Below are 27,389 nucleotides of genomic sequence, written 5' to 3' on the forward strand. Positions count from 1 at the left end.
ACACGCACTCTGGCATCTACAATGTCCTCTCTCGCGAACGTCTCAAAGAAATCAATTACCCCGACAACACAGAATCCTCCCCTCCCCACCTTCTCCATCTAGTCACCTCCGTCCGCCCTCTAGCCTCTTCAAACCCCGCCTGACCCCTCCACACCAGCAACCTTCCACATATTTGTTTTATGGACGCATTCTGTGCACACACCTACCAAACCGTTTACGATACATCCGCACCTCCTCACGAGTCCTCGGGCTCTTTGTAAACTTGTGCATCGAAAAACGATACCGGAAACAAACAGTAATGAGAAACTTCCCAAAAATTTATTGTATCTGTTGCGGTTGCATTTCGAAAACTAACTTTAATTTATGATGTGCTGAGATACTCCATCACTGCTTCATAGTGGCCAGGGAGGGTTAATTTGAAACGGATTCAAAGCTTCATGAAAAAAAATTCTAGAGCTGGTACTATCATGGATAGGCTGAATCTAACACATCTGTCAAACAGGTCGTTAGAATTCGTATAATCATGTAGTTGGAGCTGACTAGGATCGGCGTCTAGCAATCCAGAAAAGGAAGTGGAATAGCAATTCTATTCCGGACACATACGATAAGTTGATTAGTGATAACGAGTCCAATGAACTACGCAATGAGACCTTTTTGAGCACAGTGAACAGAGACGTAATGCCAAGTCGAAGATGTCGTCAAGTACCCGGATAAGGAAATTGGAGACGCGTCTTCACCCTGGTTGTTGACGTCTTTTAGATCCTCGTTCCTGGCATCGTACCAGCAACAAGTTCGGGAAGTGGAGAAAATCCGTGCAGGCGAAACCGCGCGTACACGGAGAACTGAGCAATTCCCAAACCTCGAACTATGTGAACTTGAAAGACTATTCCCTTCTATATCTTGAGTGGAAATGAATGGCTCAACTTTTTCCGGAAAAGTCGTTGCACTTGGGGAGCGTACAGTACAGTGTGAGAACCATACGCTAAGCTTGAGATGATCCTGCAGTAAATTATGGGTTCATGGAAGAGCGAAAAGACTCGCTTCCCTGACAGTTGGACTCGGCCCGTCACCCCGAAGTCGGGACTGAGGTGGACGAGCCTCCCAAACCCCCGGTCACGGAACAGGGAAGAAATGGGACGCTACTGGACTGGACACATCGTCCACTACCTACTTTTATATCGTTCGGGAAATAATGGGATTCCCATCATGAAGTGGATTTCCCTTGGGAGCGGTGGACATCGATGCACGCGTCACGAGATCCTTTACCGTTCACTCTCCCTCTCGCTCGTTTCCTATATTTCTCTTTTTACCTCTGTCTCTTTCACTCTCCCACGTTCTGCCAATCTATCTTGCACCTATTATGATATATATCACGTTCTTATTTGCCCAATTGAAACGCAATATCTATCATGAATATTAAGTTCTTTGAAATGAAAACTTATATTACTATAATAGTTACTTCATAGAATTAACTTATTGTAAATGAACTTTAAGATCAAGGGTATCTATTTCGAAACATAATAAGAATTACTGTTTCGTTACAGTCACGTTTGTTGAAACAATTGAGAATAATTCCTTACAGATATTTCCATTTATGAAGCTATATTATAATTAAAAAATGATGTGTCATCGTAAACATTAGCAGTTCTTCATTTAACTCATTTGGCCCGGCATCAATGGTGTGCGGTTAATTCACGATAACACACTTGTGGATTATTTTGGTGTTTCAATTCTCATGAGAGAAAATGAAAAGACAATCTACATCGTGAAATTAAATAACTCATAATCATCTGCTTATTCCTATCAATGAAGAACTCAACAATACATCATTGAACTAATTCAGCCATTATCATTAAAATTTTATGAAACTGTGGAAGCTATAGTTTTTCATTTGAATTAAGAGAACCAGTTTTACCTAATGGCGTTTCAAAGTATACTGGTTCCCACAAAGATACCTGTAGTACTGCGAAACTCCTATAACTCCAGAGAGAGGTTTTTTGATTTTTCAACCGTAAAATGGAACATTTGACTAATTATTCTTCTGGCAGTCCTTACTTGCTATTTTTACACGTTTTTTGAAGCACACCACTATAAAGGAGAATCGTTGATCATTTATCAACCCAATATCCCGTATGGGTCTTCAAGATTACATTGTTCTATTCATCTATGGTTATCAATATTGTATTAATTTTACTTGTAGTACTGGCATGAAATTCCCTTGTATATTCAATTATCGATCAAACTCATGATAAAGCATTGACCCACTTAATTTCGTTGACTTACTATATTCTTCTTCCTTAACGTTTTCGCGCAATAAATGTAAATTCTAGTCGGTTAACCCTTTGAAAATTTCGCCTAGTCAAGACAGCTACGCAAACGGTAGTGAATGTTTGGTTGCGGACTAACAGGCGTTAACGCAGCTCAATCGGACACCAACACCATTTCCAATAAGTGCGTACAATTCTCGTACGCAGGCGTAGAAATCCGAGAGAAAAAGCATTCATGCACGCTCAACTACACACACTCAACTTCACATTCAAGATTCGAGGCAAACCGAATGAGCTTAGGTTAGGTTCAATTTTAAGCATTGAGTAAAATGTATTAGCCGTAAATTGAAGTGCCGTAAAAAACACGGAAACAGAGTATAAGGTCTGCAGCATTGGTATACCATCATCAGGCATGGCTGGGCTGCTCAAGTCATTTGCCAACCTGCAAATATCCTGCAAATTTCTCCACCCTAGGTAAGTTGCGTACGAATTACTCGTGCGACTACGATTTATAGGTTACGTAGTGCCCGGTTAACCGCAAATCTCAAACATTCTTATCATTTTCTCCCAGGGTTGAAGCCATCACAGTACCTTCAAGAGGCAGAAAACATTTAAACTATTGGCCAAGGAAACGCCATCCTATATGGTTGACAAAACAAACTCGCGTGGCAAGTATCGCATCTCTACCTAGTAATAAGTGATCCTGCTAGAATAGTTACGCAGGACGTAATACTGTATCCCAAGACGAGTCGTTCTCTTTATTTTCTCTCTTCTGCATATTCTCATCAAATTCATCATTTGATTGAATCTTGTTCAATAGCAATACAACGAAAACCTTACCGCCGACAATGCCCGGTTCATCAAAGAAGTCGTTGATACCAAATATAGTAACTCTGAACTCAGTCTGGGTATCGCTGGGTCCTTACGTGCATCGCCTCTCAAAGTTGAGCCAATTGAACCTAAAGCAGAATGGCAACCATCCTATCGACGCACTGGTGTCATTGCTAAAAAAATTGGAATCTATCCACTGTGGCTGAAAAATGGAAAAAGAGTTTTCACCACTCTTTTACAGGTAGAGTGTATGCTGCTTAAGTAAAAAGTTATCTTCAACACTACACAATTGTTACAGGTCTGGTGAACAAAAAAAAAAAAATCCAAAGAAAATTTATGAAGATTCTGCATCTTACTATGTAGTTTCTCTTAAAGCTCAGTTTCCATGGAGTGAACTTATTTTCCAATCAGTACTTTTTACTAGAGTTCATTAACACCATGATTTGTAAGTTGTTAGTAAGTAAAAGGAAACATACTCGAGCACTTCATGACCCAATAGGATAGAAATCTTTCATTGTTAAACTTGTTTTATTGTACAATCTTGTACATCCTCCATACTTCATCATTTTGAAAGTAATTGTTTAATTAGGCACTAATAAAAACTAGAGTTATAATATGTAGCAGAAATATTCCAATTCTATACTTCAGAATCGAATTGTGCAAAGTATTTTGTTGTTAATTTTTAAAATGACATAATTATTGAACCCTTGACAATCTGATTATTCTTCAGGTGCTGGATAATCATGTGGTACGATACATACCGCCAGAAGACTACAAGCCAATACTGTTCAAGCGTAAGCACAAAAATAACCCTAGGCAGGAAAAATTAGGTTGCCTTGTGGTTGGTTCCGACAGCTGTGACCCTCAAAAGGTAAGAATTATTGCTGTATCTGTTTCACACATTTTATGAAAAATGTAAACATCTTTTAGGTGCCGATAACAAAACATTTTTCATTCATTACGTTTACAGTTCACCAAGGAATATTGCGGCCTCTTTACTGACTCCGGCGTTATGCCTAAGCGTGTATTAACTAGGTTCCGCGTCTCACCCGAAGCAGCGCTAGCACCTGGTACACCACTCGTTGCTGCACATTACAAGCCCGGACAAATTGTTGATATCAGAGGCAAGACGTAGGTGTTTTTATCGTTTTATCCATTTCAGATTCGATTAAACGTAAATCAGAATTAAAAGCATCTGCATTTTTTTTTATCCAAGCTCAGTATTTTGAATAACAAATATAGTTTTTCATGTTCGTGATTCATCTGTTCTAAGTATTGCAATATATAATGACTACTTTGTCTTTAATTTTAGGTTTTCTTCATTCATTAAATCTTCAGACCCTCACACTTCATTATAATAAGTGTTTTAAAATTAGTAGCGAAATAACTTGTTTCTTTATTTTCACGTTTGGGCAGTATCGACCGTGGTTTTCAAGGAGTATGCAAACGGTGGGGATTCAAAGGTGGTCCAGCCTCGCATGGTGTGACAAAAACCCATAGAAGACCTGGAAATATTGGTGGTGGTGGTGAAAAGGGTCGCGTATGGCCCGGAACGAAAATGCCGGGTCACATGGGTAATCGTATGCGGATACACAAGGGTGCCAAGGTATGATCGTCATTGAATTCTGGATAGTTTTTTTCAGCCGTCTCTGTAATGACATTCGAAATACAAAATTAACTATTTTATTTATCCACAGATCCTTCGAATCAATACAAAATATAACGTATTATGGATTCATGGTATTTCTATTCCCGGTGAAACAAACTCATTCGTTTCCATATATGACACAATTTTGCCGCTGAGGAGGCTGAAAGAATCACCAAGTTTTCCAACTTATTTACCCACAGCGGACGAACCTTTACCAGAAGAATTGTTTTGCGATGAGTTGCATCCCTTTACAGAACCCACTATTCAATTCAGTGAAGAATCGTAATACGTGTATTCTATTATGTTAGGAAAATACAGATGATATCGACTGTCTTATGCAAATATTTTATATTTTTATTGCGTTTCCGGAACTTAAAAATAACCTTACTATACGCAATCCGCATAACGTTCTCATGCTTGGCTTCGGAACATGCTAATTGATACCGAGAGGTAGTGCCACTGACAAGGGGTGGCGATTCGATGAACTACTTTTACCGAGCGCACAGAGAAGCCGGGAGAGCTGGGCATCACTATTCTGTATCATTCGCTGCTTTCCGGATGCTAAATACGGCAGAGCATTGATCGATTACCGACGATACACCTCGAAAGTTAGTTCCAAAAAGCCGTTTCAGATCAGAGAGAGTTACAAAATCTAGAAGAGAAAAAACGCAGCGTGCGAAAAGATCGTGGTATTCAGTATTGGGAGCGACATAACCTAAAGATTGCATTGGAACTTTGAAAATCGACTGGTGTAATTTCATTTTAAGTTCTCATTGGTAGAATAACGCTCGAGAGTCTATGTGGGTCTGAAAAAATTGCACTTATTTAATAATCTACGAACATCTTCTGAGTTTACGATAAATCAATTCTTTCACAATGCCGATAAAATATATTGGTAGAACAACAGATTTCAAAGGTAAATCGCTATGGGAAATTGTTGGGAATTTGAAGAACGGTGGCATTGGACGTATCGTTGCCAGACAAATGTTTGAAAGATACCCTGAGCCCTCTTTCATAAAAATTCTCAAAGTCGAAGCACTGCCCTACGAGGTAAGCAATGACTGAAAACTATGAACCAACTTAACTTAATCCTATCAGCACAATATTTTTTGGACAGACTTAAGTTTTTACAGATCATTTTTGACCTCTCTTACTTGCACAGGAACCTCGCAAGGTCAGCGTCTTGGTGGAACGAACGTTTCGTGGAGTTAAATTTGACAGACCTGTTCTCATAAGAGCGGCATCTTACAAATCAGACTACCAATTGATTCCCAAAGATCAGGAGGCCGCGTACTGTAAGACTGAAAAACCTAGAACGATGTCAATTTTGGCACGGACATGTGACTATCCACCACTCTACAAAGAGATGCTAATCCGCAAAATGAAAGCTAAAGGAACTCCAATAACAGAAGAACTGAAGCTTGAAATTCAACACACAACCTCTACTAATAAGTTTGCAAGGGTCGCTGAAGAGGGAGAAACTCCAACAGTCAACATGACTATAGACATTGGGCCAACATGCTCGCCACGGCTCTATGAAAATGTAAAACAGTAACTTAGATTGTGAAAATTTTGTTTGTTATTAAGTCACTAGTTGTAAATAAACGCTCGACTAACGTGCGAGTATGAAGTTTTTTATTGCTCGTGCGTATTTCTTCTGTTAAAATATATTAATTTAAATGCATTGTACACGATATTACTTCACAACGAATTGCGACAGTATTATTTTGTAATTTTTTGGGGCCATTGTGATCTGTAACGTTGACAAGGTTCAGCGTTTCTCTCGCGCTTTCGTTTTTCCAAAAGTTCCGAATCTAATAATGATATTACAGTCAACTGCGTGTTAAACGAAAATTTCAAACGTTACCAAAAAAATCAATAGACAACTTACAAGTTATGCCCAAATCTGCCGCTTCTTGTTCAGCCTCTGCAATAATTGCCTGCAAATAATTAATAGCAATTAAATTCGAATTTTAACTCAGCCCATAAATGTAAATTTTAAAATGCCTAAAAATTTGGAAACTCTCCTGGTAATATTTTTCTGAAACCAGAATCTCTCCGAGAAAGTCCTAAGACACTGTTTTAAAGTTAGTCAGAGATTTTACAAAAGCGGTTACGCTTTTGAATATGTTTAAACGATGATGATCTTCTCTTACATAATTATTCCGACAGAAAACACCGGAAAAAAATCATAATTATCTTTTTCCTTTCTCAGAATTGCTGAAAAATCTGGTTTTCCAAGTTTTTGTAAACGAAATTTCCCATGGCTGGCAGTACCTTCCAAAATAGACGCATTTCTTGCACATCTTCCTGTTTTCTCACCAGCCAACCCCGGACCCATTTTTGAATAATCAAAGCACCATCTTCTTGTGTCCACAGCCAAGATTTCGGGAAAATCGGCCTTGGACTGTTCATTATACATATATACATTTCAAACCTGATCATGAATCGAGTATCTGATGTCCAATGACATACTGTGTACGTAGTAACCGTGGTATATTTAAGTTCTATAGTAAATTTGAATGCGAAACAGTAAATTTAAATTTGATTTTTTGATGAACCATTGAACAGATTTTTCTTAGGTTTTTCAATAAGTTTTACCGTGTAAAATACCGTCAAATACGAAACGCTGGCCCTATCTTACCCCCAACCCTACTGGCTGGTTTCTAGCATAACTGGGTTCCCAATTCTTTCCGTAGTACAGTTAAATTGTAATTCATGTTGTTAGGTGGTTTGTAAAATGAATTAAGTAATGATCACGCCATTAATACGTCGTCACTAACTTTGACTTTAACCAGAGTCTAAAGGGTGGAATACTGAAAACCTCCAACCAATTCTGCAATCTTCTAGGATGACGAGGATTACTGTTCCACAAAATTTCAGCGAGAAAGTCAAGTCCGTTGAATCGACATTTTTGAATCTGAAATTCAAAGCAAAAATCATCGCATTTCTTGTGCAATAAACACAAATAAGCATCTGCATTGTAGCTGAAAAAAAGAAAGTGAAACCTCAGCCCTTGACTCACACAAAGAGCGTCCCACTCCTGAGCTTGCATCAGCATCGTTCTCATCGCCGGAAGCAGAAGAGGAAATATTTTCTGGTCGAGAAAATCGGCAAGACTATCCTGCGGCTTGCCTGCTGGTTCCGAAGCATTTCTCTCCTTAATCCACTCCCTGTAAGGTGCAGTTTTCTCTTCTGATTGTCGCAGTATGCTTTCCCAGAGTGAAACGTTCACCACATCGACCTCGTCGTCGCTGTCCAGACTGGAGTCCTTACTGCTCTTGGAGTCGAATCCGCACGGGTTCGGACCGCAGATGCATTCTTTGTCGTCCTCTTCATCTTCATCGCAAGAAAGACTCCTGAGTTCTGCGGGCGAAGGATTGAAAAAACTAAATAATTGGCTGTTCTGACACATGATAACCGTTTCATCAGATTACTGCACTATTGCTAAATACTATGAAGATCGTAGCAGTTGAAAAAATCGATTTCAATCTGTCGCTCAATTTTCAAACATGTTTTGTTCCCCGTAAAAATGTACATTATACACACCCGTTTGATATATTGACCATCTTGCGTATCAAAATTCTTGGAAATATTGAAGCTGCTCTAAATAGGCTTCGCCAAATGTGCCCATCGCACTAAATTGCTAAGTGATGAAGAGGAAAAATATTGAACGGACCAGGATGGAAAAATAACATCATATTTCAACGCTATGAATGGCAGCATATGTGTGACACAGATTCCAACTGAAAACCATACAAGCTTTTAAATGCAGAGCTGCCAAAATTCTTGTCCGAAGTTAAGAGCTCAAGCTAGCGCAGCCTCCAGTTCCGTGAACGCCGAGGAGGCAGAAAGTACGTGTTTCAAAGCTAGGTACTTCGTTCAGTATAACACTCTACCTTACTTCAGAACCACATCTTGATGGAGCTCAAAAAGATGCGGTAAAAGGAATAATAAACAATCGCCGAAGTCCGTCGCAGAGTCAGAAATCAGTGCAAATCGCGGGAGTCGCCGCAGTCCAGAAAACAGACTCACAGAGCACCAAGAGTAGCGATAAGTCAGTGCCAATCGTCGGGGTCACTGCAGTCCAGGAAACAGACTCACGGAGCACCAAAAGTAGCACCAAGTCGGATTCGAGGAGTCAGGAGAACCGTAGCCCCGTTCAACAGATTCCGCAAGTATCTGAACGATCGTCAAAAAACAGCGAAATGTCTTCCAGAGACCGAGCTTCGCCTTCCGCAGCAGCTCAGGGTGCTCAATGGGATCCAAATTCACACGATCCATGTCCTCCGACTTGTCCGATGGCCATGGCTAGAGGTAAGCCTTTCATTTCCATCCGAGCTTGGGAGCTTTCGATTTGATGAAAGATTGACATTTAACAATAAGTTTAAATTCAGAACGAGCGGCAAAAAAGGCTCAGATGCGACAAGAAAGATTGGACGATTATTTGCTGAACAAGGGCTTCAGCTACTTCGATGATCTCTGTACCTGCACCTCGATTTGCGTTTATAATCAACTAAGAAGAGACAAGTTCGTAATTGACGTATTAAAGGCCGCGTGCTTGTTTGGCCTCGGTATTAAGCTCTGTGAAGAATTGGATGCCTGGAATGCAATCGAATAATCGTTGCAATGAACGTACGATAAAATGTTCGTGCAACGAAAATAAAAAAAAAATTCGGATAGGGAAAAAGGGTAAGAAAAACGTAACTCAAAAATCTAAAAGGAATCGAACAATTCAATACAATGCAATGTTAATAATTATGTTGACAATTTTTTGTTACACATATCCACAATTCACAAACAATTGACACCAAGAATAAAAATAGTCATTCTAATTTTCAATTAAATTAAAGCGGGGATCTTATGTTGCAGCAAGTGAATTCCCATCATCATCTGTACTTCAACCTATACTAGAAAAATGAAAATACAGCCTCAGTGCGATTGTGAATGCATTTTATCAGAATTTTCTACAAAAGTGTCCATAACTCAGTCTGCTACCACAATTTGCGGTAAAAATGATACTTATTTCCTTGTCACCGATCTCTGCTTCAGCAACGTCTTGACAACACAGAGCAAGCCAACGCTGATCACAAGAACGAAGATGGTCAAGACGTAGGGTACGATCAGCTGAGCATCGTCCGGTCTATAAGTTCTCGAATCGTTTTCCGGTGCTCTTTTGACTACCTTGAAAGCAATGTCACTCTGCCAGTCAGTGACATTGGCTTTGGCGTCCGTGTCGAGGCCAGTCGGACTCCTTGCTCGTCTTGTATGCTCCTTCGGACAGTTGAGACTGCAGTCCTCGCCCTCAAGACATCCCATCACCTTGACGCTGACTACCATTTCGTCGGTCTCCTTCATGTTCTCGAACATGAATGCCTGAAAGACCAGGTAGCTCTCGAGCGGCGCCACCCTGTACTGACCGCTCGGTGATATTTCGGGAATCTCAGGATTGCGGCAACCCTCAGCATCCAGGATCCACAAACTGTTCATCACTCTCTGCTGCTGACGCGCCTCGATGTACTGAACGCTAACCTCGCCGATCCTCGAGTATTTCCACCCTGAAATTATTTCATCAAGGGATAATTAACCCGTCTTCGATCACGGAATGCACACAAGTGACGGATACATTGACCTACCGTCACCATCCCTGACCAAAGCTCGCAGCAGGATTTCTTCCCCAAGAACCACAGTTCCACCAGGCAGTATCTTGACGTCGAAAACGTTCTCGGAGTTGTAGGATTTCCGAAACAAACCGATGTCGGTCTGGAATGCATTCTTCAGACCCCCGGCAGCAACTCTCGGCGCCATTCTCGCAGCTCTGGAATGAACAAGTATTCAACAGTTCAATTGGTGACTGGAATTCAAGGTTCAGGCTTTCGGACAAAGAGGATTGACGCTCACGTGTTCAAGGTCTTGACGTTGATCTGCGTTGTGTGCGAGGCGGTTTTATCCTGAGTCTTGCACTGGAGGGTGATCGTAGTGTCGTCCTTCAACCTGAGTCCAGAGATCGTTGGAAAGCGAACGGTCAAGCAAAAGAAGGTTCCCAAATCGGTCGAGCAGTCGGTTACGCCACAGTTCCAGAAATTCTCCTTCTCAAACCTGAGCCGATATTCACCCTTGACCTTAACGATCTTGCAGACATCGTTACTGATAGCGTCTATCAGAGGATGATCGGTATCCTTGAGTGCGGTCAAAGACGCCCGAAAGTACAAGTCCTGGCCCGAATAGTGGCAGGACATGTCGTTCACCTTTATCGCCTCCGAAATCCTTGCGCCAGCGCCGAGCTTCAGGGTACTCTTAAAGTTCGATCTCTGACCGATCCTACCAGCGTAAGGATGCAAAAAGTAGCGCCCTTCTCTGGCAACGTCTTCCCGTGGTGTCTGAAGATCGGTTCTCGTCGTTGGCCAAGTCGTGCTCAAATCGATGCTGGTCACACTGTCGATAATGACCGGTGGCGTGGCCAAAGCCCGATTATCGACGACTTCCGGGAGCAAAGGGTCGCCCACTGGTTTGGGGGGAAGATAAACGGGGGCGTTTTCTCGCGAGGTGTTTGCCACTCGACGAAAATTTATCAGCACTGGTTCCTGGGGGGCGGTCTTTCCGTGCTCTAAAGTTCCGAGGCTGCAGCGCGCTGTCAATTCGAGGCAGAAGAGCGCGATGGCGAACCGCATCGCGAATATCTGAGCGGAAATTGACGCCGAAGGGACAGTAAAAGCTCCGAGACGACTGATCGATCTTTCGTTCGAAATTTTGCTTTTATAGCACCGTAGATGTCGAAGAGAAACCCGACGAGGTCATGAGCCCCCATTGTTGGTTCGGCGCGTTTCTGATCATGTACCCGCCGAAGACAAACGCCCAATATGACACAAAGTCCATTATATTAAAGAGGTACAGACACGTCGAAGAAGTGCAGACAGTCACGCAACCCTCATTCGTTATTCGAACGGCGATCCCGACGAATTAGCATAAACAAGCAGAGTGTGATATCCTCGTTTTAACACCCGAACTGCAGGCTATTACTGGCCCAAAACCCATTAGCATTAGCGGCCGGCATTAATCCGTTATGCTTATAACCCGATGCCCCAAAAACGGTGTGTATAAATCGCACTGCTGCTGTTCTTGTGCACTGATTTAAGCCGAAGGATGACGCCTAATTGACGCCTGCTCTCTGGATCAGTGAGTGCCCGTCTTATCGTTCGTACAAGCGACAGCTTCGTCCGACGTTTCACGGTTGACACACATTGGTCATAACTTCATGTATCGTGTGCCAAGTTCTCGAATTTGAAACCCTCAGCTGCAGGTTCAGAGAATTAAGGATCCCTCTTCGGTTTCGGGATGATACGCTGCGAAGCGAAGCGGCATGTGAGAGAACAGAAATTACACTACCTGCAGGTTATTAATAACCGGTAGTCACTTGCTTCATTAATTGCGTTTTCATGCTAAGCCGCTCATCGACTCCTCTCGAAGAATATTTATCGCTATCGCAAGATTATTTACTTTCACCTCGTTTAAACCCGCGAAGACGTTTCGTGCAGAGTAACTGGACCGCAAAATATCGGTTTCGAAATGCTTGAGGAGAACCGTGGAACGATAAAAGACCATTCTGAGAATACTTTAGTGAGTTTAAGATACCTTACATGATATTCAATCTCGTGCCAATTTCAATTCGGCATTCAGGCACTCAGAGGTCGACGATTATTTCACAAGTTTTCTCGTAGCGCATCTAATTTATATACCTGAAAAGAAATCCAGCAAGAACTTGGGACGTTTTTGGCGACGGTCAAGGTCCACAGAACGCCATGCGGAAAATGCAGGTGGCTAGATGTTTGCAGGAAATGCAGAGAACTTGTGTTCCGCTTAGCTTAGCTTGGCGGGCGTTCGCCATTAATTTTATCTATGGTCCGTAACAGACTGAACCACGACGCTACAGTAACGGATAATTATATCATTAATCTCGAACTTCATCATTCCCTCAAATTACCGCGATACGTATAACGCGGCGAAAGGTAAATCAAAGAAACTAACCCAACAATGGAAAGGAATATGGTACGCATATCACGATTCACGCATATCACTCTGAAGTGCCTTTCAATGGTCACGTGATACATGCATTGGGTGAATAATTATATTTTCAAATAAAACGAGCAATTTTTTGCCGTCCCTATATTAATTTGAAACTCTTTCTGTTTTTTTTTTTTGATGATACGTCCGACCGTTCAAATTTTCTTTTCAATGATTGGATCCTCTTGAGTTAATGAAATATACATTTAATGGGATAGTCAATGGAAATCATAGCATTGTCGAATATATGATTGAATTCTGTGGATATATTCATAATTAGTGTGATTGTTAGGTGTGAGACTTGTCGGTAGGTAACGGTTATATGGTGTATTATTAATAAATGGATTCAGTATGCGAGTAGAATGTAACGTAATTACTGCTGATCAACGCGGGGGAGTAATTAAACTCGCCATTATATGCGAGCGGGTAAATTATATACATAATAAAATTGCTGACCGGTGCATACGAGGCTTACAGCAGCCGGTTTTTTATCCCATCCGCGACCAACCATCGTTTCCGTTACCTGCAGGTATAACAGCAACCGTAATACTACTTGCGGATAAACGAATCGGGAATTCCGTTTTCGTTGCATTTGCGAAAAAGCTCAACGCACGCGTTGTACGTAAGTATAATACATATTATATACATACGTATTGCTAAATTACAGAGTCCGTCAGGAAAATGATTTGTGCACGAAGAAAGTAAAGTAGAACCGTGTGGCGAAGAAAGAGAAAAATAAAAAACGAAAATTGACAGCGTAAGGCAAAACGAGACAAAAAGAAAACGCGTCAAAGAAGACGCTGTTAAAGCTGCCTCGTCGACTATAACGGAAACTCCGTGTATGTACCTTCGTCCTCCATTTATAAAATTGGCAACGCTGTCAAGCGATGCACTTACTACCGGGTTTGGAAAAATTGTAGTCGGAAAAAATTGCAATTGCATAAGAGACCGACAGTCCTGAGGGAAATATACAAGGTGAACATAATAATAGTCAAATTATACAAAAATTCTCTCTCAACTTGGCCAGGATCATTGCCTGAGAGAAATTACTGTAAGAAGATCATGGAGTGCAAATTGTTGCAAATTTTCGAGCGTTGCAATCACGTGTATGTTGAAAATCAATTTTCCTGCAAAAGCCAGAACGTTATTTCAGTTACTGGCCGATCGAAACGCGACACCCGGTGTGTGCAAAGGAGTGCGATGTAGATCCTTGAGGATTTGAAATTCCGCGTGCAACAGGATGATCGAGTATATCACGCGGACAGCGCGCGTATCTAACAGCAGTCTGTTATTCATTGCTTTGCATCTTCGCCACTTTCCGGGTAGAATATTAGTGTTCCGTTATATTTCGTTTTGCCGTCATGCCATGCCTCTGCGGTGGTCCGATATGCAGGTATGCGTACCTTCTACACACGCATCCTTATACGCGTCAAGTAGTTGATTGATCAACACCTGGTACGACGTGCCGACACGGCGCTCGTAACTCCGATCGACGATCATCGCCAATCCAAAAACCGGCTTCACTCGTCAAGTCTTCACACTTCAAGATTCTAATCTGCCTCTCAGGTGCTCGAGATCTCTCAATGTTGAGCGTGCGTGCCAGTTTAATTTCGCAAAACGTATACGCGAACCGAAATTTATTTTTAAATGGACCATTATCAGAATTCTCATCCACCGGTTCTTTCCTTGTCGATCATTAAACTTGAATCGGATGTGAAAAATTTTCGTGAATGTACTGCGGCCGCCCCGATATGCCCAACTCGAAACAAACCTTACCCTCCAGCAATGCATCATGCGATGAGGACGAAAAAACTTTATGGAAATTTATTTAAAAACTAAACATAAATATAAGACGCGTAAAAATCCCCGTTATATCGACGCTGATACCCCAGTTTTTGAGGAAATCTGGGATTTGAACGAACTTCCCGCAAGAATTGGTGAAGAATTCACTTGGGAGATGAACCGCCTAGGTCCCAGAATTGCAACCTGAGCGAAGAATATCATTTTCTTTGTAGTATTATTCTTATTCTGCAAAAAAAGTAATTGTCTAACAGACACGATGAACGGACTGCTTCCGGTTTCCTAAGTTTAACGAAGTGTAATTACGCATTTGAATAAAGAACTGAAATGATGGCGGGGCGAAAGAATTTGCGCTCGGCGTTTGAATTACAACGGAGTTTTTTACCGCGGTCCAAATCGGGCCAAGACTCTGTGTCCATGTGTGGGATGCCCACGTTATACGTTCGGTAGAGTGACCACTGCGTGCGGACCACCGGAGCGTGGCACACGTACCTACCTACTTTAATCAGAAATAACAGATTAAAGTGCAGTTAGACAGTTAACGAAATGCAAAATACAGGGGAATACGAGATGACATTGACCCAGTAAGCCTTCCGCTGACACTCGGTGCACACGACTTGTTCAGGTAGGCGATATCGACCAGTGCCGTAAAGTAGACCGAGAAAGAAATAAACAGAAGATGAAGAAGAAGAAGAACCGGAAGCAAGGAGAGAAATAAGATGAAAAATACGCCGAAGTACCAATCGCGTATTATGCCACACAGGTGTGTGAAAAGATCTTTACCCTTCCAGAAGAACGAATCCTACGCGTATGTGAAGAAGAGAAAAAATGAGAATTATGTTTTCCATTTCAGCGCAGAAATTGTTTACAAGAGAAATTCGTCGTAGCGGTTATAAGACAGTCGTGAAAAATTCCGAGGATTCTTTTATTACGTGACTATACAATACTCGTAAGCTTCGCATCGTATATTCGAATTAGAAGATGTAATTTGGTTGAATGTATTGTTTTCTGCTTTGAACTTCGTTATGTTTTTAAAAAATGGTTTACATACCTGATTACCGCTTATCTTGCTGAAGCAAATGAATTTCTCGTTAATTGGAGGAAATGTGTAAAAAATTTGTCAACAAATTGATTCCTTTAATAATAAGAAAAAAAAAAAAAAAATGGTAGGTTCACTGTGAAACTTGTCGGTCAACACAAGTAGACAAGCAACCGAAGCTACATTTTGAATACGCAGCAATTACAAATGTATCTTCGATTGCCTATCTGCTGACGCTAACAATGAGCGACGAATTCTTACAATAAACTCACGGTATAAATAATTTCCCGAGGTTCTTACGTAGAATTTTCGAGTCAACAGCGGATTAGACTAATTTTCACCGTGTTCCTCGAGGCTTCTAAAACTTTGAGTAAACAACTAAAAGAACATGGACTCGATATTCCGCCTGGTTCGAAGCTTCTTTCAAATGGCTGATAGAGCTTAGAGGCTATAACGACCCATGGCACATGCGGAGTTCTATTATACCTTGAAGAGTACGTCAAGGAGGACAAGAGCGAAGGATGGTTGTTAGCAGGGGCAGTGGGCATGCATTAACAGTACTCCGAATGGTCTCGTAATTCTCTCCCGCCTCCCGGGGCGATCGCCTCTGCCCAGTGGAGGACGGTCTGGACTCCGATGGAGTAACTCAGTCTGTCTACAGCCTTCAGCTAAATTCAACCACCCGATCATTCCTCCTTGAACGATCCAGCGCCCCAAGTAAGTTGGAGCCGGATTCGAGTTCTCAAGTTTCATCGGTTCTATTTGGTCGATAACAGACGAGACAGTGATTACGATATTGATTGATACACAGTAAGCGAAAGATAATCAAAGATGTGGAGGAGGATTTTAATGTCGATCGCTTTCACGGTGAGTAAGACAAAACTTTTTACTCTTGCAAGGTTCTTTTCCAAATTTACTGGATTTCATTTACTTCATTTACTTCGAAGTAATCTTATCGACAATAATGGATTCTACCAACGCTTGTCGGATGAGGAAGTAGCATTTTGTAAACACGGAGAAAGAGAGAGAGAGAGAGAGAGACAGGCTAAACCTGTCCGCGTCTCGTTTACCGCTCTCTATCTGAGTACCGCTTACCAACTTTAATGACAAGGATCTCTGAAGGCGCCGCGACGCGGTTTGTAACTCCAAACAACGCGAAATAAATAATCCAGATGAAATGGACTTCCGACTCTGGACAGTGAACCCCGTTTTGCGAACTTATCGCGGGATATTAGCGAAATTCTTCAGCACGCTCATCGCTCGCGAATATCTTTATACGACTTAAATTCGCCCTTTTCCCGCCGCGTCAAGCAACAGCTGGCTGATCAGAACAGCGCTTGCTAGTCTGCTATTTGGTGTTGATTCCGCAGGTTGCAAATATCACGAAAACTGAGAGTTACACTTTTGTATTGCGGTTTGTTTCGTGATTGATATTAAGGGACAACACCACTGTGACCCCCTGTTTTTGTTGCCGTTTTTCAAGAATTTTTTTTTGTGGGAAAAAAAAGAGATATTTCCAAAATTTTTTTTTTGTTTTGTTCGTTGTTTATTAAAGATACATAACAAATTTTTTTTAAATTTTCACGCCCTATGGTGGCGCTGGGGAAGCTCCCGCGTCAGGTGCCGTTCCTTCTGCAGTGATTCGCGGCACGCAGCAGAACTGTCTTCAAAGTCGATCTGAAAAAAAATACCGAGTGTTTTCGTTAATAACATGATATTTTGAAGAGAAGTACATAGGGATTTGAAAAAATATTGATTTTTAAAAAATTGGGACGCTTTTGAAATTTAAAGTCGATTTTCGAGCAAAATTTCTCGTCGAAAAAAGCCTATAATTTATTTATCTATTGAGATATCGAAAAAATCCTATGTACTTCTTTAGATAATCTAGTTTTATTGATGCAGTCCAAATTTAAAGTCGATCGGATAAGAATTGCTCGAGTTCTACTGCGTGCCGCACTCAAAAAAGTGGTTTTGAGAAAAACGCGTTCGAAGTTTGAAGTTCGTTTTTATGCGATAAATTGAAAAAAAAAAATTTCTTACCTAGTCAGCGATTCCGGCACCATATAGCTGGCCTTCAAGAAGCAAATCACGGTCTCCAGCAACTTTTCTCGAACTTGTAGAGGCTCTCCTTGCCTCTTTTGCAGCATCCGTGAGCGAGAGCTCCGCCTGCTCGATCGTCACGGAGCGCTGCACCGCTCCACAAAATATTCAATATCTCCGAAAATAATTATTTTTTCGACCTGCAACCAACGGCATTCGATTCCTAAATGTATTCTAGATTTTCCTAGATGGTTTTCAAAAAATCGATTTTTTGAAGCTGTCACAGTGGTGTTGTCCCTTAATGCAAGGAACACAAATAATCACACTGTACACCATATTCCGCATTCTTATGATCATTTGCATGAAATTAAAGCAAGGATGCACCTGAAACGCGATGCGTGCGTGCCGCAATTCTGTGGATCTACACATGTGTGAAGTATCTAAAGACTTATGGCAATTGAGATTTAACGTCGACGATGTATTTGATCGATCGATGCGGTTTTAGAAAAACCAGAATTGAACGAAAAGTATTGAAAAACCGTTGAAACATTTGAAGATTTGTCAATTTTGAGATAATCTGCGATTTCTGTGATAAGAGGCTGAGCTAAATTATATTTAGCATATTTTTTCAAATTGATTTATTTATTCCGCAAAATTTTACCGATATTCAAAATTATTAACAAACACGCAGTGCGGCTGAAAATTCTCGAATAATAAACACAGAAATAGCCTGAAAAAGCAGACATTTTCCGAAGATGACAATCGAATTGGTATAATACATTTTTTTAGCCATTGATCTAAATCACGGTATTTTAAATTCACACTAATTTCGGAATCCAACTGCAATACCAGCTGCTCGAAAAGTCCAACATTTATAGATGCATATATGCACCCAAGTGAAAACGAAAACAGCTACAAAGGAAAAATAAATCAATTAATATTGAATTGAGTTTATCGAATGAATTAAGGAGGTCAAATTGACGAAGTTTCAAAAATCAGCTCGCCTTCCAAACGGTGTGAGATCCTTAATTAAATTTTTTTACTATTTCTATACAGAATCAAGAATTGTGTCCACATGAATTGAGAAAAAAAAAGAAATCTTGTCCAGTTACGTATATATTATATACGCATAGTAGTTATAAAAATCAGAAAAGATCGAGAATCTTGAAGTAAACGAAACAGAAAAAGGAAGAACTAAACCGTTGCGACTCTACGCTATACGGTATTTTTTTATTACGCTAAATCACTATACATATACAATCTATGAATTTGGGACCTGATTAATACGCATAATATTTGAACAGTGACCGACATATAATTGCGCAGGATCTTGCGTACTATGATCGTTCTTTAAATATGTACGCATTTTAAATTTATGGTAAATCCTCTCCCGGATCGTACATACGTTTTGCCTAATATGTGTATCACGGATGGGTTACATATGTGATGATAAATTTGCACGCATACGTAGAGACGGTCAAATTTTAACGTATTCACCGGAGCATTACACGTTGCACCGTTACTTCGTCCAGAGTTTACTTATCCTTATACTGCTCACTTGTATGTTTACCCGGCGAAACCAGGCGGCTTGAGCGCGTGCCGAAGATGGATCATATACGTGTCGCGTTCGATGCTAAGATCGCTTGGATCGCTTGTATGTCATTACGGATGTACCTAGACGGATACATCTTGTACCTGCGTCACGGAAACGCGGTTCGTTCGGGCGCAAAACGGACCCATATGAGTTATAACCCGTGGTGAACTTGGATCTACGGATTCAAGGGTCATGCAAGTCGATAAATACACATATCGAGGCAAACGGATAAAAAGAAACAAATTTTACACGGTTCAATTGTATGTTGATTTTATTGCTTTTCCTATGATTACAACCGCACGTCTTATTGTTTTAAGACAGATTAAATAATAGGGATCATCAAATCGTTCGAAATTATACACGACATCTTGACACATATATAGGAAACTTGAAATCCTCGAATCAAGCGAAATTGCTCGTTGAATCTGGAATCACCTCGAACCATACGAATTCATTTGTAATTCTGAAATTATCTGCAGTCATTTTTACGCCTACGTAGAGTGAACAGTCCCTCCACCTTAATATCTATATAAAGTTACACGTGCTACATAAACATTAGTGGAATGGCAAGATATTGAATTAAAAAATGAAAAAACTTCCAGGATTTTGACCTAATTCGTCGAATGTCTCAACAAATTTCAAAAGTAGTTTTCCGATTATTTGACCCTTCATTCGAAACAATTTAGTTTAACTAAATGGGCCTTTCCGTTCCTCTGAACGGTTCCCATAATCTAGCTGACAAAAGAACGCTAAGAATGCTGTCCGCGTTAAAAAAATTCTTCGAAAAGAAAAATCGTTCGAACTGTTCGTCAATATAAACCGTTAACATTTTTTCGAAGGAAAGACGAGTCGAAATTGATGTTAAGTTACCCGTAGTTTTGAAAATGTGTTTTTCACATTGCATGTCACAGGCGAACCTGTGCCTAGCTCAAGACTATGAAGTTTCGGAAATTCAATGCAGTCTCGCAGGCTCGGGTTCCGATTTGTTGACTGCCAAGATACGCCGTCCCGTTGGCTTCAAAGGCGCCCCATTATTCGCGGACGACAGAGCAGCGAATCCGCTCACGGATCCGAGCTGCCAAATTAGACCGGATCCCACCGACCCACAAGAGGATAACTACCTTCTCAAGGTCACGGACTTCTCCCGTTGCGGTATTCTCAAGAGAAACGTAAGTGTTCGGTCTTTGATTCTCCGTTATACTTAAACTCGGACTCAGAATTTGGTATCTGAAAATCATTGTAATTTTTTTACCTCTCTTTCTTGTAGTAAATATAGATTGAATAACGGACACGATGAAAATGAAACAATTAATAATTGGTGAACGAGTCTTTAGTTCATGAATTAGGTAAATTTCCGAATTCGAAAAACGTATACCTTCTATTTTCGTAAATCAGTTTTTACCAATCAGCGGTTTCTTTTGATTTTCACCTGTGAAAATCTCATTTCTTGGAAAATTCTAGACTGTTTCTTAAGAATAAGCGGGACACAAATGGTTGCAATTATTTATATAGACAAAATGTGATTATGCAGAATTATTATGCAGAATACTGGTCAAATATTAACCCATTACCCGCTGAAACCGACAAGAGAAAAAAAACGTATTTTTTTTTTATTGTTTTATTCCGCAATAATTACACACAGTATAAGCATGGGACCCACACGTGCAGATATTTTACAGGAATTCATCCATCTCAGAGTATGGTTCCCAGCTTTCCCAGGCGTTGTGATGCTAGCTGATCAAGAACTGATCCTGATGTGTAGACCTCCTGAGCCAACGCTGCTGCGACACAAAGCCGCGGGCTTTGCTGGAACGTTGTGAGTACATATAGAATAAATTAATGAATGGTTATCCAAATTTAAACCTCATAGAAAAGCCCCCGAGGTTCAAATTCATCCTGAGAATAAAACTTTTCTGAAAGCGAAAAAGTCTTCATACGGCGAGTCTCACTTATTTTAATAAAAACTTAAAGCTTTGAGCGGTTTGACACTTTTCGACAGAAACTTAAAGAGCAAGATAACTTACAAAAGGATTCGAATCAATTTTTTCATGCACCTTTATAGGATTTATAATTTACTTCTCGAATAGGTCATTCCATAAAAACCGCTTCGTAAAACCATCTGAAATTAGAATATGGCTCCCAAATTTATCCCTGTATTAAAATTGAACGAATTAACTTCATTGACGAAAATCAATAATAGACCAGGGAAAAAGTTGAACAGCATCAGCCTTCAAATATGACTCCGTCATGTTCTAGTGGTCCCGAAAAGATAAGCATCCGCTTTCACATACGAAATGTAACATCAAATACTTTTTCCAGAAAAGCTTTCTCGAAACTTATCAATAGTTGCTCTCCGGTCGGGGTTTCCTGAGTTTTTCGATTCGTATTTAAGGTCGATAAAGTTATTTTCAATATGACGGATCAAATATAATGGATTCTAAACTAAATACGTGTAAAATTAATGAATCACTAGATTCGAACGAAACTTGACGTCGAGCTGTTTTTCATGTATAGTATTTCGGTATATCGAATCCACCATTTTTAAAAATTACTTTCTGGCCTTCAAATTCGAATCGAACGACTCAAAAGTCAGAAGAGCAAGATTCGAGAAAGAAACTGTTGAAAATTTTTGAAGAAGTAATAATCTACGTTACTTATTTTGCCAACGATGTACTTATATTTCGGAACGAGCAGTGACTAGAACGTGAAGAAGTAAAGATCAGGAGCTGATGCTTCGAAACTTTTTAAAAATTTCGAACCTCGTAACAAAATATCTCTTTAAATTCTAACTGAGAAAGAAATTTCACGTGCGTACCTTACGGTCAATTCCCTTGTCTGAGAATCTCTAAAAGCATTTCATCAATCTCGGTGAATACTTCGCGCGAGTCAAAATTCCATCACACTGTAAATTTCCCAGCCCCCACGGAGCCCGGGTTTCCGGTGTTGTCGAGGAGACACCCGGCCGGTTGGAGTACGAGGTCGCTTTGTACCGAGAGGCGGTGGGAAACGCTTCCGATCCTAATGCCGCCTCCCAGACGGTCGACCAGGCGGTTCCGATCGGTACAAAGCTGCAGTTGCGGGCGAGAATAAGCTCCGAAAGCGCCTGGGGGCACATCAAGCTCCTCGAGGTGACCGTCAGCCCCGATCCCGACGAGCCCCACGCCCCAGGAAGCGTAGCCCTGGTCAAGGACGGCTGCAGGAACAGGGACTTTGCCTCGATAATTCCACACCAGCCAGCGAGGTACCGGGGGAAGAAGAACGAGGTCTTTCTCGACTTCGAGGCGTTCCTCCTTAGCTCGATGAGGGAAAGGTCCACCCTCTGGATACATTCGCAGATCAAGGCGTGCATGGAGGCTCAAGACTGCCAGCCAGTACGTTGATATTTTACATAACTATATTTTTCCAGATGCACCGAAATCGATAACATTAACAGTCAACCGTACACAGTTTTCTTTTTTTGTTTTTTTTTTTTTCGCAATACGTGTGCGCGCTTATAAATTTAAGTTTAAATCTTCATGGGATGAATTAGAGGAAATGTAAAAGTATAATTTATCATATAATTGAAGAACAAAAAATATTCCTTCCGTAAATATGTTTGACGTAAAATTGCGTTCAACAATTTCAGATTCGCATTATCGAGGAAAACATTGTTCAGGCAGATCGTTCGAACCTTCAATTAGGCGCAAAATCAATATGACCACTGTTAGTCAGACATTTATAAACTTGTGATTCTATTTTGGGTCGACACTGGTTTTTCGAGTTCATTGGATGTGAAATTTTATTTCACGGTAAATAAAATTGACAGACAGAGATGCCGAAGTATAATTTCGCTTTTAACTGGATTTCAATAACCGAAAATTTAGCTCGGGACAAGAAGAACTAACGGCGCAAGCTAGCTTTTGACGTATCTCAAGGTTCAAACGTGAAACATTTGATCTTAATCTGAAAACCGGTAGTTCTAAAATTTGTATAATGTTCGGTAACTTTAGTAACTATATTGACATTAAACATTCGAAAATCGACCAATCATTACTGAGATATAGGAGAAATACAGAAAATCTGAAAGTTTATTTATTTGAGAAAAAAAGTGATACAGTGAAATTAGGACCAAAAATACAACCACTATTGATATCAGAAATTCATGGTTATTAGTTAGATTCAAAAGCAGTACTGTATTAGTTGAATGACAACAGCATTGAATCTCAGACTTTATTGTGGTTAACTGTCAAATTTACGCTGGTTGTACGATAGATAAAATAATAACAATGAAAACAGAAGAATATAACGAGCCGTTATACATATATTTCAGCCGGTAAACGTTCAACGAACGTTCGTGAATTCGGGGGTAATCTCCAATCCAAGTTAGTGGTTGATATCAACAACGTGATCGCTGTAGTCGATATTTCTTCTTAGGTTTCGAGTTCAACGCAAATCAGTTGTGAGCCAGCTGTGAAACGAGTCGGTCAGAAACACAGCCGGTTGTGCGAAAGTGATCGATTATAGTTAAAATCACTCTATTTTCACTGAAGTACGAATCATACAACCTCACAGTGATCAGTTTTTAGGCTTCAAGTAACCGAAAGATTAATCAAACATTTAATTTTTCGTCGGAAAAATGTCACAGCGACTGCATGACGATAATTCGTTTCACTATCGTGTGTACAGAAAAATGACGAATCTGTATAAGAACTTTGTAAGATTGTTTTCAAATACGTAAAGATGGGCCCGAATGTTTTCTTAAACCACAAATGTGATGAGAACCGATTTGGTTAAATTTGTAAGATTATCGCCAAACGACAAATGTTAATTGACAATACTCATCCATTTGCAAACAAATTTCTTTCAATGAAATATAGGAAAATTATTTATCGTTAAACTGTAAGCCCTTGAAAATCTTAAATTCATAAATAATTTCAATATTCATACCCGATAGAAAAAGTGAAGGTTCGTTGTGGATGCAGTGTTTTGACAGTGTCAATTTTAATTATAAAAACAAACCCCAAACTCCGTGTGTGACAAACGAGCATGAACTCAAATTAAATAACGTTGTGCGATATCAATTCACATTTCACAACACAATGCAGTCTTCACAGGAATTTTGTCTGGACCTGTTCGAGCCTGCCGGACACGGTAAAAAAAGAAGAAGGCGTTCTTTGGAACCGGATGTGCAATTACCCAGCGCTCAAAAGCTCGTTAAGAAGTTCAACGATTCTGTACCGTTCACAAAATTCAAGGAAAACATTGAGTACACAGTTTTGATGCCAGGCGGTGAGTCTATAACTAAACTTGCAATATTTCATCGTCTACAATTTGTTCATAAATGTAGTTTTTCGATTATTTTAATTTTTTATTCAATCGTTATTTCTGGCTGTTTTCCTATTTTTGTTTTCCTATCTCGCCCCCCTTTTTCCTACGGTAGATCTGTACGAGAAAGTAGCGGGACTTGAAGGCAGTTGCGGTAGTTTTTTTTACCTTGCTTCCGGTCTTGGAGTGCTTCTCGTGTTCTCCGCGTTCATTATGTGTTACCTGGCATCGCGACTTCACAGCGTAACTTCCGGTGCAACACATAACAAGACTATCGACGACCTCGTCAGAGAACGTGCGCGAAAATTTTCCGAAACGCAGGGGTATACGGGACGTTCAACGGTGCAATAATATTATAATTGCAAATGAATAATTATTAATAGATATACGTAAAAGAAACAAAAAATACACCAACGTATAATTGCATACGTATAAACTACGTAAAACTGGACTACATCTTATTAGACAAGAAATTTTGGTAATTTTTTAATTAATATCATTATGTCACTGTTATTATGATATAATATTATTATTATTATTGCAATCACTGCAATTTGTACAGAATTTTGTTAATTGAGAAATTATGCATAGATGTACCAGTTTTACGTTTCTATGCTGTGATACGTATAACGGTGAAACAAATCTGAAAAATGCATAAAAAAAAACACTCGAACTAGTCTATTGAATAAATCGCGATTACTTAACTACACCTGTATACATTGAAGAAGGAAAGAAAAAATCATACCCCAGTGAGTATATACAATACACGTCAATGTTTTTACTAAAGCTATTATAAAATTCATAAAATTCTACTCGAGTGGAAAATTTAGAGTTTTTCGAAAGGTTCTGAGGAGATATTGAACAAAGAAATCATAGAAATAAAATTTCAGCGGAAATCGAAATTTTTGGGGAATACTCGGAAATTGCAAAATGTACATAGAAAGAATATTTTTGTGGAAAAGTGTTGAAGTTACGGGGGAAAAAAATAAACGACAGTCTATAACGAATCGGCAATTTTCTGAAGGTGAATTTGAAAATAAGATAAATACTGAATCTTTGGAATCTGCTTTTTACCAAAAAAGTTACACTGAAGCACATAATAGTTTGAATACTAAGTATCATTAATCTATTTCGCACCTTGAGAAAAATAAAATTTTCCTATATATATGCATCAACTTCAAGACTGCCACTTTTTTGTCGTCTAAAACACACAAATTCTATTTACTTACGATTAATCTAATTTCGCGATTTATCACGATATACGTATACGAATAAGTATATAAGTTACACCTAACACACGTACATTATGTACATTTAGAATTAAAATTTAGTCACATTAAATATCAAATCAGCTGCACAGCACGGCCGCATAAATTTTTATTCTGTTTCCACAATTAAAAAAATATCGAAACCGGAATTTCAATTTATTGTCTCACATCGTCATTATCACGTAACAAAGAAAATATATAACACATTTAATCCAGTGAAGGATTAAAGCAATGCTATTACGTGACCTGAGCAAATGAACTCAATATACTCGTATGTATATTTATAAGCACGCTACATCCATGTGATGTGTAGTACATAATAGTGTTGCACGTCTATCACGGTATAGACAAGTGAATAAATAAATACATAGTTAATTATTCATGTAATCAATATAAGATACGGTTTTTGAAATGAAATTTACAGGCGCTAAATGATGAGGGCTGGGTTGTGGGGACTGCGTACTTTTCGTATTATACACTTACACAATCGATATTCACTATGTAAATATGTACACACAACACGATTGGAAAAAAACGTAAAAAAAAAAGAACCAAAACCGTGGAACTTTTATGAGGGGATACATTTTAGCAGGTGTGTAATGTATAGTATAAAATTACAGCGAGCTGTTGGTTATGGGGGGGGGGGGGGGGGGGGGGGCAGCGAGCTGTGGTTATATGTATTATTATACATATGTATACGAAAATCGCGAGGCATTATCATAAATACGTTAGTTACTATAATTTAATAATTTATTTCTCATACATTTACTTTATTTATCATGTATGTATAAGCATGTACGATTATTTATGATTCATCAATAAACAGAAACAATCTATTCGAAAATGCCTAACGTGTAAAAATGAAATTTTAGCTAAAACTATTACCGTTTTTATACTAATCGCAGTCCTAAAAAGCCGTAGAAATTCCGATTTATCCTCACTGTTCATACAGTCATTTAACTTTCTATTATTATCATAATTTAAATAACCCAAGTGTGTTCATTGATCATTATTCTAAATAATCATATTCTCCGACGGAATAAATTATTTTGGCAGAATTCAAACAAAACGGTAGAATTATAATGCAAAAAAAGTTATCTCCGGTCTCGAATTTTCGTACGAATTGAAGATTAGTCAAATGAATCGATTTCTAGATCTTATTTGTAAGAGACAAAACTGTTACATATTGCAATAATCTAAATAAGTTAGCAGCTCATGAGTGATAAAACAGTAAGAAATTTACAAATCATCAATAACTACCAATCGCGTCATAATCGTGAATTGATTGTCATTCCAATTGATTTTTGTACATATTTACGAGTGTATCATTATTTTGGTTACAGCAGCTTTTTCCGTTTTACAGCGAATCTTTTTTTCCTGCCGCTTCAAAGTGCTTTCGTTTGATCGAACAATTTGTTTTACCGTATTTTGATTACCATGCTATAGAAATGAAAACTTCAATTTCCCGTTTTTATGGGATTGCATGATGTTTGGAAAGTACTGTATTTTACTGTAACGTAAAATTACTCCATTTCTG

The 27,389-nt window shown here is 39.6% G+C and overlaps 5 protein-coding genes across 6 annotated transcripts; 3 read left to right on the forward strand and 2 right to left on the reverse strand.

Moving 5' to 3' along the window:
* Positions 1 to 2,521: 2,521 nt before the first annotated feature.
* LOC124298609 (39S ribosomal protein L3, mitochondrial) lies at positions 2,522 to 5,090 on the forward strand. Its single transcript, XM_046750814.1, has 7 exons — positions 2,522 to 2,741; positions 2,839 to 2,935; positions 3,088 to 3,339; positions 3,829 to 3,969; positions 4,069 to 4,229; positions 4,515 to 4,704; positions 4,796 to 5,090. The coding sequence occupies exons 1-7, from the start codon at positions 2,680 to 2,682 to the stop codon at positions 5,030 to 5,032; spliced, it is 1,140 nt and encodes a 379-aa protein (XP_046606770.1). The 5' UTR covers positions 2,522 to 2,679; the 3' UTR covers positions 5,033 to 5,090.
* A 153-nt stretch (positions 5,091 to 5,243) lies between these two features.
* On the forward strand, positions 5,244 to 6,384 carry LOC124298611 (uncharacterized). The gene is made up of 2 exons (XM_046750818.1): positions 5,244 to 5,796; positions 5,909 to 6,384. The coding sequence occupies exons 1-2, from the start codon at positions 5,623 to 5,625 to the stop codon at positions 6,299 to 6,301; spliced, it is 567 nt and encodes a 188-aa protein (XP_046606774.1). The 5' UTR covers positions 5,244 to 5,622; the 3' UTR covers positions 6,302 to 6,384.
* A 527-nt stretch (positions 6,385 to 6,911) lies between these two features.
* On the reverse strand, positions 6,912 to 8,161 carry LOC124297796 (IQ domain-containing protein K-like). Its single transcript, XM_046749111.1, has 3 exons — positions 7,772 to 8,161; positions 7,530 to 7,666; positions 6,912 to 7,153 (listed from the first exon to the last, which is right to left on the reverse strand). The coding sequence occupies exons 1-3, from the start codon at positions 8,159 to 8,161 to the stop codon at positions 6,958 to 6,960; spliced, it is 723 nt and encodes a 240-aa protein (XP_046605067.1). The 3' UTR covers positions 6,912 to 6,957.
* Positions 8,162 to 9,562: 1,401 nt separating this feature from the next.
* On the reverse strand, positions 9,563 to 11,463 carry LOC124298607 (uncharacterized). The gene is made up of 3 exons (XM_046750810.1): positions 10,648 to 11,463; positions 10,383 to 10,564; positions 9,563 to 10,304 (listed from the first exon to the last, which is right to left on the reverse strand). Exons 1-3 carry the CDS (start codon positions 11,415 to 11,417, stop codon positions 9,769 to 9,771), a joined length of 1,488 nt encoding a protein of 495 aa, XP_046606766.1. The 5' UTR covers positions 11,418 to 11,463; the 3' UTR covers positions 9,563 to 9,768.
* Positions 11,464 to 16,260: 4,797 nt separating this feature from the next.
* On the forward strand, positions 16,261 to 26,453 carry LOC124298608 (uncharacterized). 2 transcript variants are annotated; one of them, XM_046750811.1, is made up of 6 exons: positions 16,261 to 16,513; positions 20,192 to 20,449; positions 20,960 to 21,096; positions 22,198 to 22,651; positions 24,365 to 24,548; positions 24,700 to 26,453. In XM_046750811.1, the coding sequence occupies exons 1-6, from the start codon at positions 16,478 to 16,480 to the stop codon at positions 24,933 to 24,935; spliced, it is 1,305 nt and encodes a 434-aa protein (XP_046606767.1). In that variant the 5' UTR covers positions 16,261 to 16,477; the 3' UTR covers positions 24,936 to 26,453. The 2 variants fall into 2 exon arrangements, with proteins under 2 accessions (XP_046606767.1, XP_046606769.1); XM_046750813.1 differs by having other exon boundaries at positions 16,262 to 16,513; positions 24,374 to 24,548.
* Positions 26,454 to 27,389: the final 936 nt, after the last annotated feature.

This window comes from Neodiprion virginianus, chromosome 2 (assembly GCF_021901495.1).
Source record: "Neodiprion virginianus isolate iyNeoVirg1 chromosome 2, iyNeoVirg1.1, whole genome shotgun sequence".
Taxonomy (NCBI): Eukaryota; Metazoa; Arthropoda; class Insecta; order Hymenoptera; family Diprionidae; genus Neodiprion; species Neodiprion virginianus.